The 14,985-nt window shown below is 39.2% G+C and overlaps 1 protein-coding gene across 5 annotated transcripts in view; it reads left to right on the forward strand.

Annotated features, from left to right (window-relative positions):
* Positions 1-14,985, forward strand: part of NALCN (sodium leak channel, non-selective) — a 309,491-nt gene that overhangs the window by 105,996 nt on the left and 188,510 nt on the right. For all 5 annotated transcript variants that reach the window (XM_036300871.1, XM_036300867.1, XM_036300869.1 and 2 more), the window contains 2 exons: positions 7,443-7,585; positions 7,728-7,832. In XM_036300871.1, the coding sequence (XP_036156764.1) occupies positions 7,443-7,585; positions 7,728-7,832 (248 nt within the window). The remainder of the gene's footprint in view (positions 1-7,442; positions 7,586-7,727; positions 7,833-14,985) is intronic.

Consider the following 14,985-nt stretch of genomic DNA (forward strand, 5'->3'; position numbering starts at 1 on the left):
CCAAAGGTGACCTCAAGCTAAAAGTTAGAGTTGAATTTGAGAAGCCACCATGCTGTTTGAAATGTGGTTGTTGCTATTTAAATTCCATTGTTGAGACTACACCTACCTGTGTCATGAGTAATTTAACAGATTTCTATTCAACATCCTGCTTCATGGTCCTGACAGAACCAGCATCATGAACATGGACTACAGATGAGTCCATTTTTGTCTGTGTTTGTCCATGAATACATCAGTGTCCTCATCTTGATACAGACACAAAATCTGGAAAACTTGCAAAACATGTGCATTGTGGTTTGCCTTGGAATAATTCAGAAAGTGCCACTATAGTTTTTTGGTAAGGAAAAGTTGGTGCTATTTATTTCATTCAAAATATGTGATTAAAAAAAAACTTAGTTACTATACTTGTGATAAATCATTCTGCAAACTAAGATTCCCCCCAGGATACATGTGTGTATGAACAGTCATCTTATACAATTGCAAGTAGTGAAAAAGAACTAAGATTTTCTTCCAACGTGTAGTGGTTGAAACAAAAACCCAATACATATTAATGTAATGGTACCAATAAGCTACCAGTATGTAGCAAATACGTTAACAAGTGATGTGTCTGAGGATCTGAAAGCCTTCAAAAATCTTGAAAGATGAATAAAACATCAAATTCAAATGCAAACTATTGTAAATATAGTAAAAAGAAAAAGCATTTTTAGGTCTCTCATTGGGCCCAAAATTGTTTAACGTCCAAACAGTGTATAATAAGCCAAAGGAGAAATTTTGATAAATCTCACAACTCTTTCATTTTTTCCTGTGTTAAGTGAGGAAATTCAATTCAGTTTAAAATACTTAATATAAATCATATACAAGGCCTGGAGCTAGACACTGTAAGGCAAAAGCTACAGAATCAGAAGGACTATCATGTTAGAGACATGGTTCTTAACCAGGGCAGTGTTCCCTACTGGGGATACGAGGCAATGTCTACAAGCATTTTGGGTTGTCACAATGGAGGGATGCTATTGGAACCTAGTGGATAGTCAGGGGTGCTGCAATGCACAGGATACATCCCTACAAAAAGGCATTAGTGTCAAACTTAAGGAACTCTTGGTTAGAGTGTCAACTAAGTCAGTAGTGCCTCTTTGATGGGTAAATTTATTTCCATTGAAACTTCAGAATTTAAATAAAGTGAATTCTATCTAAATTCAGACTAACAGTACAACCTACCTTTGAATGGTTTCAACAGATTTCCCTTTAAACTATGCCAAGTTCTTTTATTTTTTCCTATTATTTCTGTGGTTTAATAATAATATTGCTCTATGGAGCAGTTCTAGGTTTTAAAAATAAAATTTAAGTAGGGAACAAGTTATATGTATGCAAATATAGCAAAACAAATAAAAAACAATGAAGCACACCCATCCCATCCTGAACAAGTTGTATTTCTAATAATGGGAATGTGCAAAGATCAAGCTCTATATGTGTCTTCTTCATTGGCCACCTTTCAGGATGGACTGTTTAGTCATTGTAACTGTTTCTGAGAAAATAACAATCTATTTGGAGTTTAGGATGGGGATTATACCTTTCCATAGTTAAATCTACTGGTTAGTTCAGTGAGGTAGCAATAGATCACAGATATTCATGTGTAGTGGAGAAGGAATATGTAAGTTTATTTTCTTTCCAACTAAAGGGAATACTCAAACTGGAATGCAGCAGTGGTAAAGACAATCAGCTGATTCTCCAAAAGGGCAAGGTCGAATCAGAGTCAGCAGCAGGAGCAGAAAGAAAATCATCCTGCTATATGAGAGAAACTGATGTTCTTGAGTGACAAGAATGTTGTCATTATGCACTACACAAATATGATTCTATTCACAGGTAGGAAATGAAGCCAGACAATCAATTCCATTTCATAAAACACACACACACACACAAAACAAACAAACAAACAAACAAAAAACCACACATCAGGTTGGAAAGGTTAAAAGACCAGATAAGAAGACAAGTATCTGTAGCAGGATGACCCAGGTAGAATGAAAGGTGACTCACTCAGAGGTGCTGTAGGGGCTTCCTCCACACTCCTGCAGCTTGATGTGCTTTGCAAAGCCAATGGTAGATTCCAAAGGGACTGAGTGATAGCCGGCATCCAATGGGATGGGTTCTTGTCTGACCTGGGATTGGGCTACCTTGGAAGGGGTGTGTTCTACATCATGAGCCCTTAAAATTCAGGAACTTTGCCCTGAGGATCCAAACATTGAGAGAGAAGGAAGAAATGGATGGACCTAAAAGAAACCCTCTTGGTTCTATTGGGAATTCTGAGTGTGGGGTTAATCTTAGTGTTCAGATGAGGGCCTGGTGTACTTACTCATTCTTATTCCACTAAATCAAGGCTTCATCACTAATTCTAACTACTCAGGTTCTTCCACAACAGATCAGACATTACCATCATTAAAATAACACTGCAGATATTTTGTGTTTGGAGAGGAGTTTAATGGTGGAACCTCAGGCTAATAGCTTATTAGTTACCACTACCATTTTTGTGGCCCTGTCATTTGAATTTGAATGGCTCAGTGATCTTATGTAACCCGTGACTAGGAGAAATAATAGGGAATATTCCCAGGACACAGTCAATTTTTCATCTTTTTCATGGAAGAAAGAATCAGAAGACAGTGAACCAGTAAATATAATCCTAGACAAAATATATGGTACTATAATTTTGTTCAGACCTATAAAAAAAGTCCTCTACTATGTTGCAATCCATGCAGTCTGTAGAAAGTTCCAAGGTGAATATTTATTTTTTAAATGTAGGCTTCTGGGTCATCTTATCCAAATAATTCAGGCCATCAAAGGAAGAACAAATGAAATTAGGGGAATTGATTAGCTAAATATCAATGTTGTGATGTTGCTTCTTATACAAGTTGATTTGTGCTTTGAGAGTTTGGGGGGGCCTAAGAAAATTGTGCTGCTATAGGAGCTTCCTAAATATATTTTTGGAGCAGGCTTCATTGTTCTCCAGTGAGAGAATGCATTTCTATTCCTAAGCAATATTGTCGAATCATTCATTTAACAAAAAAATGTGTTCTTTTCAGCTCATACCATAATTAAGATGAACTAAAAGTGTTCTGTACTGTATGTAGAAAAATATTTTGTATATATTAATGTAATATTTTCTAGAAATTTCCAATGATAGATCAAACAGTAGAGGAAGACTTTGCTGTTTATATGTAGCATAGACTTTTAAGTTTATATATGTGTATGTGTTTTAAGCAAATTTGGAAATCAGCAAAACATAGTCAGTTATAAAATAACATTCTTTTCCCGCAAATACATATTTGAGCAATATTCATGGTGAGAAAGAATTTATTAAAAAAGCAAATATTTGAGAAATATTTGTTTTAATTGTATGATAATTATTTAATTTGTCAACTCAGTGCTTCTCAATGCCAGTCTAGAAGTGAAAGATATAGTTTTAACTTACTGTGCTCATACCTAGTGAGGGAGGAGGACATATTAACAAGTCAGTGTGATAAGTGACATGATACAGGTGATCTCAGGGGTCTCCAGGAGGACTGAGAACAGGAACTAGTGTAGATTGCAAGCAGATGAGGTGAGCTGGGCTGGATAGCCACAGAGTAGTCAACTAGGAGGACAGGGTCGGGAGTGGGGGTGGGAGGGCAGACAGAGATAACAGGATGTGCAAAATAAGTTTGAGCAGCTAGTTTCTTCCTCAGGTTGTCTACTCTCAAAGAAAATAGGACTATCATACATTTGAATTTTGTCAGTTTAAATATTGCTCAATAATTGGAAAGTCTTTTCAAAATTGATTTCCTTTTCATACACTTTGCAAAGTCAGGAGTAGAAAAATGATGAAGAAAGACTGCCTTACTCAATTGCCTTTGCTGCAACTCAGTAAAATCTTCAAAGCCTTTGACCCAGTGTGGTTCATATATATGGGAAACACTTTCTTCAACAGTCAGCATTTTCTTCAACAGTCAGCATTTTCTTCAACAGGAGATTTTGGGTTACATTTTTATAAAATCTCATCTCTTTGTATCAACAAACCCTATTCTTTTTTAAAAATATATTTTATTGATGTTTTACAGAGAGGAAGGGAGAGGGATAGAGAGTTGGAAACATCGATGAGAGAGAAACATCAATCAGCTGCCTCCTGCATACCTCCTACTGGGGATGTACCTGCAGCCAAGGTACATGCCCTTGACTGGAATCGAACCTGGGACCTTTCAGTCCGTAGGCCAATCCTCTATCCACTAAGCCAAACCAGTTAGGGCAACAAACCCTATTCTTTGAGCCTCACTATGCATTCCTATTTCTTCCACTTTTTCTGTGTCAAATTGGGGGGAAAAATGGACTAAAAGCTTCAATATTAGAAATACTATTTTTTACTTATTTACAAGTAGCATCTTCCCTGTAGATGTAATAAAGAAGGACTGGGCAAGTAGAGGAAGAATAATTTCAGTGTTCCTCTCAAATTTAATCTTTTATTGACAAGCCACTTATTTTATCTGTAAATGCTCAATTCGTAAAGCTATTAAACTTTAATGGTGCCCTGCCAGCATGGCTCTGTGATTGAGCCTCAGCCTATGAACCAGAAGGTCATAGTTCAATTCCTGGTCAGGGACTATGCCTGGATTGTGGGCTCCATCCCCAGTGCAGGAGGCAGCTGACCAATAATTCTCTCTCATCATTGAGGTTTCTATCTCTCTCTCTCTCTTTGTCTCCCTTCCTCTCTGAAATCAATACAAATGTGTTTTTAAAAACACATTTAATGGTAATTCATAATGAATTTCTGTTGCCACATTCCCATTTAGTTCAAATAACTAGAATGAAATAAGGGATATAAGTTGCTTGTTTTAGATTAAAATTTCCCTTCATATTCAATCCATAAGAGCAAAAATGTCGTACGTGTTTAGTATATCTGAATTATTAATGGAAACAGTCACTTCTCTTTCCTGTTGACATTTATTTTTTGTACATGTTGTTCTTCTCTAAATCTTTCTCTTAAAAGTCATCTTCTTGCATGAGCTCCTAAATATGCTATAAATTTAGTCACCATAGACCCTCAGAAAAAAATGAACTTTATTCAAATTAAAGCTAATAAAAGAAAATATGCAATTTTTGAAGTCTCAGTCTCAAGCAGGAGAAAATTTAGGTAACATAAAGAAAAATAGTTTCAGACCTGGACTTGTTGACATGGGTTCAATATCTGGTTCTATCACTTTTTACCTTGGACAAATTAATTAACTCTAGTGACCTTCACTTTTCTTTTCTATAAAATGTGATTGATAGTATCTGCCCTTTTACCCACCTATTTACCTACCTAATTAGAGATAAGCATTTAAGTATATAAAAGAGTCTTGAATCTAAACGTGTTTTACAAATTCTAGTTGTTATGGCAAAGACGATCAATGTACAAAATATTCTTAAAGTGAGAGGCACTACATATATGAAACTATATTTTATACAAAGTGACTTAGTACAGATCAGTGCATGACAAACATTTTCTAAATAGGTTATGCTTTCATTCTCTCTCTCAGCTTTCCTTTCAAGTCTGTTTAGTTCCCATTTGTTCCCATTTACTGCTAGACTTTTCTGCTATTCTGCATGTGTTGGTATTCAGTGATGTCTGATTATTCTTCCTGCATGCACAGGCCCAAAGGGACAGTCAGTTCTCAGCCAACTTCAGTAACCTACATCTTACTTTGGACATCTAATCAGATGCATATTCTGATTTTAAATTTCTGTGTCGTTAGAGCACGCATAAGTGGATATTAGTTTTATATACTATGATTAACTGATAAATTTATATAGTGGAATTTATTGTGGTGCCAATATTTTCAGTTTTATGAATGACATGTATCATATTTGTCTTATAAACAACTTTAATTCATTATTATTATTTCTGTTTTCTCACAAAATAATATTTAGCAATTATCTTCAATTTTTATAATAATAACTAGAGGCCCAGTGCACAAAATCATGCATGGTTAGGGTCCCTAGGCCTAGCCTGTGATCAGGGCCATGTTCTGCCCATTTGCCAGTCCCCAGTTCCACCCCACTACTGACACTGATTGATTGGAGCCTGCAGGCGGGGGGGGGGGGGGGGGGGGGGGCGAGGGTTGGGGCGGGGAGGGACCAAGCAGTCTGCCTTCCTCCAGCTCACCAGTCCCCAGTTCCCAGTTCCACCCCACCACCATCACAGATTGATCTGAGCCTGAGGGCTGGGGGTAGGGACCAAGAGGTCTGCCTTCCACCCGCTTGCCATTTGCCACTGTCACTGTTTGATCGGAGCCTGGCCACCCTGATTGGAGTGTTGGGGGCAATCAGCCCGGATCAGGCTGGTTCGCTGGCTGCAGTGGGTGTCATAGCAACCAGTCATTACGTCGCTATGGTTGTGATGGCGTTACAGTCTCTGGCTTTTTATATATATAGGTAGTACTAAATTGTATTAAGTATACACCATATGCCAACCCTTTAAAGAAATGAAATCATTTACTCTTCACAACACTTGAGGTATGTGTTACTCCCCCCCCCCCCCATTTTACAGATGGGAATATTAAGCCATAGAAAAGATGTCCAGAGGCAGGATATCATCACAGTTAAACATGAACACCCCTTTTTCAGAAAGACTGGGTTAACTCTCATTCACCTATTATTATCTGTACATCCTTAGTCAAATCACTTACCCTTTTTGTGCTATAGTTTTCCCATATGTAAAATGGTGAAATGATAACACAAACTTCCTAATGTGAGAATTAAACACTGTCTTTCCTCTGAATGGCATTTTAGTTTCTCTTAACCACATGTTCAAAAATCTGCCCACATATTTATTGTTCATTTTCTTTCTTTCCATTATCAGTGGTATTTTTAATGAGACAATTCTCTCAGAAAATACAAAGTACTATTTGATGATTTAATACCTTACATTTTGGTATTTAGTAAACACCATGGAATCCAAAGACAGGCCCCAACATTTTAATTTTTGGAGTCTACGATACTTTAGTCTCCCAATGAGAAAGTGATTTCAAGTGAAACCCAGTTCCCAGATTTATTTCATTTTGGTTAAAACTATAGCAAGTACCCTTTAGCACTCTGCAGGTATTAAGCCCCAAGTGGCATGCTTACATGATGCACATTCCTTTCTATTATATCGCTACTTGGCTTAAATGTTCACTTCCTTTTGCCATTATTAAATGCACTTACCAGCTAAAGATATAACATAAAGTTATTTTATTGCTAGAGCTATTAAATTGTCCTAGCTTGAAGTCTGAAACAACTTTATTAAAATCCTAAGAATAAGAACAATAAAATCTTGCATGTTATTTTAGCCTTTTAGAAGGTCATTGAGAAAATGATAATGTATCAATATTGATTGTGCTTCTGGAAAATGATTTTTTATATCAAAAGTCCACCATAATTCAGCCTGCTCTCCTCTCTCTTGCTAGGCACCAGTATCTTCACAGTCTACGAGGCCGCCTCCCAGGAGGGCTGGGTATTCCTCATGTACAGAGCAATTGACAGCTTTCCCCGCTGGCGTTCCTACTTCTATTTCATCACTCTCATATTCTTCCTTGCGTGGCTTGTGAAGGTACTGTAAAAATTCGCCTGTGATTTCTAACAATAAAATCTGTGCTTTCTGACAGCTTTTGTAGATCTTTTGTTTTAGATTGCGATTGCCCTCTCTCATTCTCATTACCATTTGGTAAATGTGGCTTGTAATTTTCTTTCAGAATGTGTTTATCGCTGTCATCATTGAAACGTTTGCAGAAATCAGGGTACAGTTTCAGCAAATGTGGGGATCAAGAAGCAGTACTACTTCAACAGCCACCACCCAGGTACAGTATCAGGGGTTGATGTCACCACCCATTTAAACACAGACATTTCTATCTTCACCATCAATGGGACTTGTTGGAACTTGAGGGAGCCCTGTTACAATGGCCTTCTGCAATCAGACTCACTGAGGGACTCATTAAAAAATAGAAGTGCAAGGACCCACACCCTGAACAACCAGTCGGGCTTTCTGAATGATTTGGGCAATGGCATCTATACTTTTAGCAGCTCCCTGAGTGGTTTTGATACAAAACTAGATGGCCACCATACTTTTTTTAAATATATTTTTTATTGATTAAGATATTACATATGTGTCCTTATCCCCATGTTACCCCCTATCCCCCCACCTCCCCGCGCATGCCCTCACCCTGCCGTCGTCCGTGTCCATTGGTTAGGCCTATATGCTTGCATATAAGTCCTTTGGTTGATCTTTCCCCCTTATCTCCACCCTCCCCTACCTTCCCTCCAAGGCCTGACAGTCCAATCAATGCCTCTCCGTCTCTGGATCAGTCCTTGTTCATCAGTTTATGTTGTTCATTATATTCCACAAATGAGTGAGATCATGTGGTATTCATCCTTCTCTGACTGGCTTATTTCACTTAGCATAATGCTCTCAAGTTCCATCCATACTGTGGCAAATGGTAAGAGTTCCTTTTTCTTCTTCCTCTTCTTAAAGAATACCTTTCAGCATTTCATATAATGCTGGTTTGGTGGTGATGAACTCCTTTAGCTTTTTCTTATCTGTGAAGCTCTTTATCTGACCTTCAATTCTGAATGATAGCTTTGCTGGATAAAGTAATCTTGGTTGTAGGTTCTTACTATTCATCACTTTGAATATTTCTTTCCACTCTCTTCTGGCCTGCATGGTTTCTGTTGAGATATCAGCTAACAGTCGTATGGGTACTCCCTTGTAGGTAACTGACTTTTTTTCTCTTGTTGCTTTTAAGATTCTCTCTTTGTCTTTTGCTCTTGGCATTTTAATTATGATGTGTCTTGGTGTGGTCCTCTTTGGATTCCTTTTGTTTGGGTTTCTCTGTGCTTCCTGGACTTGTAAGTCTATTTCTTTCACCAGGTAGGGGAAGTTTTCTGTCATTATTTCTTCAAATAGGTTTTCAATATCTTGCCCTCTCTCTTCTTCTGGCACCCCTATAATTTTGATGTTGGTACACTTGAAGTTGTCCCAGAGGCTCCTTACACTATCTTCATATTTTTGGATTCTTTTTTCTTTTTGCTTCTTCAGTTGGGTATTTTTTGTTTCTTTGTATTTCAAATCTTTGACTTGATTCTTGGGATCCTCTTGTCTGCTGTTGGATCTCTGTATATTATTCTTTATTTCAGTCAGTGTATGCTTAATTTCTAGTTGGTCTTTTTTCATATCCTCCAGGGTCTCACTAAATTTATCGGCGGTTTCCATAAAATTCTTGAAAAACCTTATAAGCGTGGTTTTGAACTCTACATCCAGTCGTTTGCTTTCCTCCATTTCTGTCATTTGTGACCTGTTTCTTTGTCTCCACATTTTTTATGCTTCCCTGTGTTGGTAGAGTGGTTTTGTGTGCTAGGTGTCCTATAGGGCCCAGTGGCTCAGATTCCCCAGTTACCTGAGGTGGACACTCTTGGTGCACCCCCTTGTGGGCTTTGTGCACAGTCTTGTTGTAGTTATGCCTTGATTGTTGTAGGTATCACTGAAAGGAATTGACTTCCAGGCCAATTGGCAGTGAGAATCAGCTGTATCTGCAGTGGGGGAACTTCTGTGCTGAAGACACCCTTCTGGGGCAAGACTTGCTTCAGTGGGGCTTTGGTGCTCACTGAGTCTGCCCCCCGAGTGTGTGTCCCTTATGGATCTGAGGAGTTGTAATCTGGATGGTCCCCCTCTGACCACTGGGTACACTGGCTCTTGGATCTCTAAGAAGGTGCTAATTTAGTCTCTGCCTGAGGTTACCCAGCAGGAGCTACAAAAAGATCTGCAGATTCCCCTTCCTTTTTTGGAGTTTGGAGGTGCCCAGATGAGGCCCAGCTGTGAAGCAATGCAAGCTGCTGTGGGGCCTTGGGCCTTCTCTTGGAAGTTCTGGGTCTGTCTGGCCCAGCTGCAGTTAGGTAATTTTCAGGTTGCAAAGGGCCGGGGCATTCATATGCAAAAGCCTCTGCTGCAGCCTGGGTGGGGCGGGGTCTCAAGGAATCAACAGGGCGGAGCAAGCAGCTATGGCAGATCCTCATCCCTGCCCTAAGGGGCCGGGCGTCTCAGTGTCCTGGTAATCGCTGTAAGCACCTCTGAGAGAAAGCCACCCTAGAGTTCCGAGTTCTGCCCGCTGCCAGACAGTCCAGTTTCTCCCCGTATGAGTCCTGGGTCCCCAGAGACTTCCCAGAACTGGAGTTCAGAGCAGTCGGGAGCTTGTGACTCCCTCCCAATTCAAAAAGACAGCCGCATCCTCAGGTACCAGCCCCTTTCCGAGCGCACGCTCGAGCCTCCGTACCTTTGCACTTTACTTCCGCAGCTCCTGACTCTCAGTGTGCTTTTCTCTTTCCTTCTAGTTGTAGAATTTCCACTTAGCCAGCCTTCCTGTAGTTCTGGATGATGTCCGTTTTGTCTTTTTGTTGTATTTTTGAAGTTGTTGTAGGAGGCAGCAATTTCGGTGTTTACCTATGCCGCCATCTTGGTTTCTCCAGCCACCATACTTTTTATGTACTTTTTATTTGATTCTTCCATCACCAGTCCTTAAAGGGCTTGCAGATAAAACATAGAAACTGTGTAAGTTCCCATTTTTATAACTGTTTATTCATATACTTGAAAACCAATACAATGGCACTTATGTATAGAATTAGAATTTTTGGAAATTTTATTTCATTCAGAATGAACCAATCATTAAGCAAATTATTAAGGCCACTCAACCCCAAATGCATACCTGTGATTTTTGAGAAATCACTACATTTATGGAAGGCTTTTCCCTATGCTCCTAAGAAGTTGGAAGTGCCCTAGAATTTGACAAAAAGTAGCAGGACAGTTGTTATATGAGAGAGCAATTCAGATTCAGTGACTTTGTTTTTGGTTTGGTTTTGTGTATTTGTGTTATGTTGTATGTGTGTGTGTTTAGGAAGAGAAAGGACAGGTTTATATACTATCTACTTCTAGTATGAATCTTTATAAAAGAGAGAGAAAATAAAAATTTATGAATTGAGAATGAAATTATTTTAATGCCTTGTAACTATTATTTTATAAGTTTGCAAATACTTTTACGGGTCTATTGGTACAAAGGTATTTGTGAAAGATCCAAGGTACACATTTTATTTTGAAAATTTTCAAATTATTCTTCTAATAATTATATTCTAACGCTATTAAACATGCTAATATTTGGAAAAGCCGTTGTGCTGCATCTTTATGATGCGGTGAAAGTTTGAATTGTCTAGGCAATTCATTATAAATGAAATAGTAGTAATATTATTCAGTTTTGACAAACAACTATTCAGATTTCCATGAAAGATTTTTAAAACATTATCTGGGCTATTTCACAGGTGGCATGTAGGAGACCCTCCAAAGAGTCAACCACATCTAGTTCCTGTTTCTTCTCTCATCTCTTTTAGTAAACTATGAGAAATAATAAAGTTCCAAGTTCATTCTGACATGTCTTTTAAGTAAGGTGACAACCTCTCAAAGGTGTTTTCTGCTCTATATTAGAGAGAGAGAGAGAGAAAGAGAGAGAGAGAAACTTAATGGATCATAGAACTGTGAACTCAGCACAGAACTTACATCAGTGTTCCTGAGAGATGACCTAACATGTCTTTAAAACCATATTATGCTTATTAAGTGAATCTTATTTATAAAACCACAGCTGGAAGAGTAGTGTTTGGAAGTGCCACCAAATCAGCCAGCAGTTACCATAGAAAGTGAAATGTGAAGAGACTGCCAGCAGAATTGTACAACGTTGTTTTGATGCAAAATTGTACATAATCTGGAGGAAGAAGCTGGTAATTCAGAGTTCTGTCAGATATGCATCTTGGTATTCAGTTAAGGTAATCACACAGAGAATTGTGAAAAACCTTCATTAAGAAAAATGCTGTGGCTGAGGACCCTGTTGCTAAGCAACTGATGAAGCTCCTGCAGCAGCCCTTGGTGCAATACCACTTGAGCTGCCTGGAAACAGGCCCAGCCCTGCCCCACCCCGCCCAGCCAGTCTTCAAGTGGCCCAGAGGCTGTGTGTGTGAAGAAGGAGAGAGACATCATTTGCCATGATTCTGTCACACTTGTAAAATCTGACAGAACTCTGTGCACAAGAAGCTCTCATTCAATGGTTTAAAACAATAAATCACAATTTCTAAGTCTAATAAAACTGATAGACTTTAAGAAAATAAAATAAAGACAGTTGTATTGTAAAGCACACAGCTGTTCAGAAATGAAGTCAGTTCTTGCCTTTCTGTAGTATTTGGAACAATTGCTGCTTTTCTATATATTATTCTCATAGAAGGGCTAATAGGGTCCTCGGCTTGATGCACCTATGATATTTAAGTCTACAGATATTCCCGGGAGGCTTTGTGTGTAGAAAGAAAATTATACACATCAACAGGATAAGGAAGGGTCTTTCTGACATCTTAGGTGGTTCAATAGGAATTTTCTCTGATGTGGACTGTTCTGAGGCAAAAGAGAATCCCTGGTGAGGACTGTGTTGTTTATAAGTAGGAAGAGGCAACCTGCCTCAGAGTCACAGCATAGGAACAAATTACAGAAAAAATAACGCTAGAGGTCTTATGGAGGCCACAATACAAAATGTAACAGGAAAACAAAGGAAAGTGATGTGAATATTTTCAGATTGGTAATCATTAATTTGCCTGAACTCTTATGGGGATGGTGACATTTTATACCTGCGTAATTATCAGACATGGGTCACTGTGGCCACACATTCAGTTGTATCTTGGGTTAAAGTGCAAGAGATTCATACAGTCATGATGTAATAGCCTCCTGTGTCCCTCAACAACAAGACTACTACCCATGCCACAAGTTTCTAAGGATGTTCTCCCTGAACTGGATTTTGAATTATGCAGATGTGCTGGTAGAAATTATTATGGACAGCTCTGGCTGGTGTGGTTCCATTGTTAGGAACATCATCCCTTACACCAAAAGGTCACAGGTTTGATTCCCAGTCAGGGCAAATACCTGGGTTGCAGGTTTGATCCTCAGCCCCAGTTGGGGCACATTCAGGAGGCAACCGATCAATGTTAATGTTTCTCTCTACATTGTTTCTCTCTCTCTCTCTCTCTCTCTCTCTCTCTCTCTCTCTCTCTCTCTCTCTTTCTCTCTCTAAAAATCAATGAAAATGTCCAAAGAACTTGTATGCATATATGCATAGCCCATGGACACAGACAATAGAGTAGTGAAGGCCAGGGGTAGGGGTGGGGGCGGGAGAAGGGGTCAATGGGGGGTAAAAGGGGACATATGTAATACTTTCAACAATAAAGATTTTAAAAAAATCAATGAAAATGTCCTCGGGTGAGGATAAAAAAAGGAAAAAATTATTCTGGACATAGTAGTGTCTCTCTATTCCAGTCCTTTACTCTCATTCCTCAGCTATTTGCTGCTGCAGCCATATGGTCTTCTGATGGAGACTGATTCATGGTAAAGATGAGCTTATCTTACTTTGCCTGGAATAGAACGAAAAGAACTGCTAAGACTTAGGGCCACACAAGGCTACGTTTTATTGTATAGTGATAAGAGACACAATATTGATTGCTCTGGCAATCAATTCATACCTAAGTTTTATATGTGAATCATGGTCCAATAGAGTCATATTATGTGATTGGTAAGTAAATATTCTGATTGTCTAAAGAGAGTCATAATTTCTGGGTCTGTCATGATCTCTGGTTCAGCACGCTTGCTGGCCCATGTTTACTGAATTAATATTTCCTAATTAAGACATAAGACTGCAAAGGATAGAGTTGATGTAGGATCAAAGAACATTTAGGAGTTCTTCTTCCTTTGTAGTTCTGTGAACATGTAGTTCTTAAAATTTGAATACCTACAATACCTAAACAACTTCTATATGAATATGCAGTGCTGGGTTAAAGTAGAAATGTGTATATGAAAACACATACAATCAAAAACAAGAATTTAATCTCCAAAAAGACTGTGTACAACATTATGCAGAATGACAATACTTGAGTAAATATTTGTTTACTGTATTCCAAGGCCATTGTTTTCCACATGTATATACATCTTTAAAATAAGTGAGAAAGTAATTTAATGAAAGCAATTTCTGGGAAGGTCTATTCTAGCATGACACAATAGTGATTCTAATAAGAACCTGTGGCAATGGAACAATATACTCATCATATGTGAGAATTACATTTTGTGAGGCTGAGGTCATTGAATATTATTATTTAATAGTGAAATCAAGTGTACAATCTAATTATTTTGTGTTATATTGATGATTACCTATTAAAAACCACAACTGATTTTGAAAGAATCCAAAGAGCATAAGAATTTCAAATTAATTTTAGATTTTTCTTTGCATTAATGTGTACGTGTATGTGTGTGTGTGCACATACTACAAAGGACAGAAAACCCCAAGTAGCTTATGTAAGCTACTGTGCATGGTGCATGAAATTTGTGCCTGGGTAGGGTCCCTAGGCCTGGCTGACAATCAGAGCCAATTGGGGCCTTCCAGCTGCTGGCTGGGGCCTTCCTTCATTCTGCGCCACCCTCTAGTGGTCAGTGCACATCATAGCGAGCAATCGAACTCTCGGTCTCCTGGTTGAACTCCTAAGGGGACACTTTGCATATTAGGCTTTTATAGATAGACTAGAGGCCCGGTGCACAAAAATTTGTGCACTTGGGGGATTGGGGGGGGGTCCCTCAGCCCGGCCTGTGCCCTCTCGCAGTCTGGGACCCCTCAGGGATGTCCACCTGCTGGCTTAGGCCCACTCCCCAGGGTATCAGGCCTAAGCTTGCAGTCAGACATCCCTATGGCAGCCCGGCAGCCCTTGGGGGATGTCCACTTGCCAGCAGGGAGCAGGCTTAAGCTGCAGTCAGACATCCTTAGCGCTGCTGAGGAGGCAGGAGAGGCTCCCACCACCACCGCTGTGCTGGCAGCCGTCAGCCTGGCTTGTGGCTGAGCAGAGCTCCCCCTGTGGGAGCACACTGACCACCAGGGAGCAGCTCCTGCACTGAGCATC

Source organism: Myotis myotis, unplaced genomic scaffold (assembly GCF_014108235.1).
Source record: "Myotis myotis isolate mMyoMyo1 unplaced genomic scaffold, mMyoMyo1.p scaffold_m19_p_3, whole genome shotgun sequence".
Lineage (NCBI taxonomy): Eukaryota > Metazoa > Chordata > Mammalia > Chiroptera > Vespertilionidae > Myotis > Myotis myotis.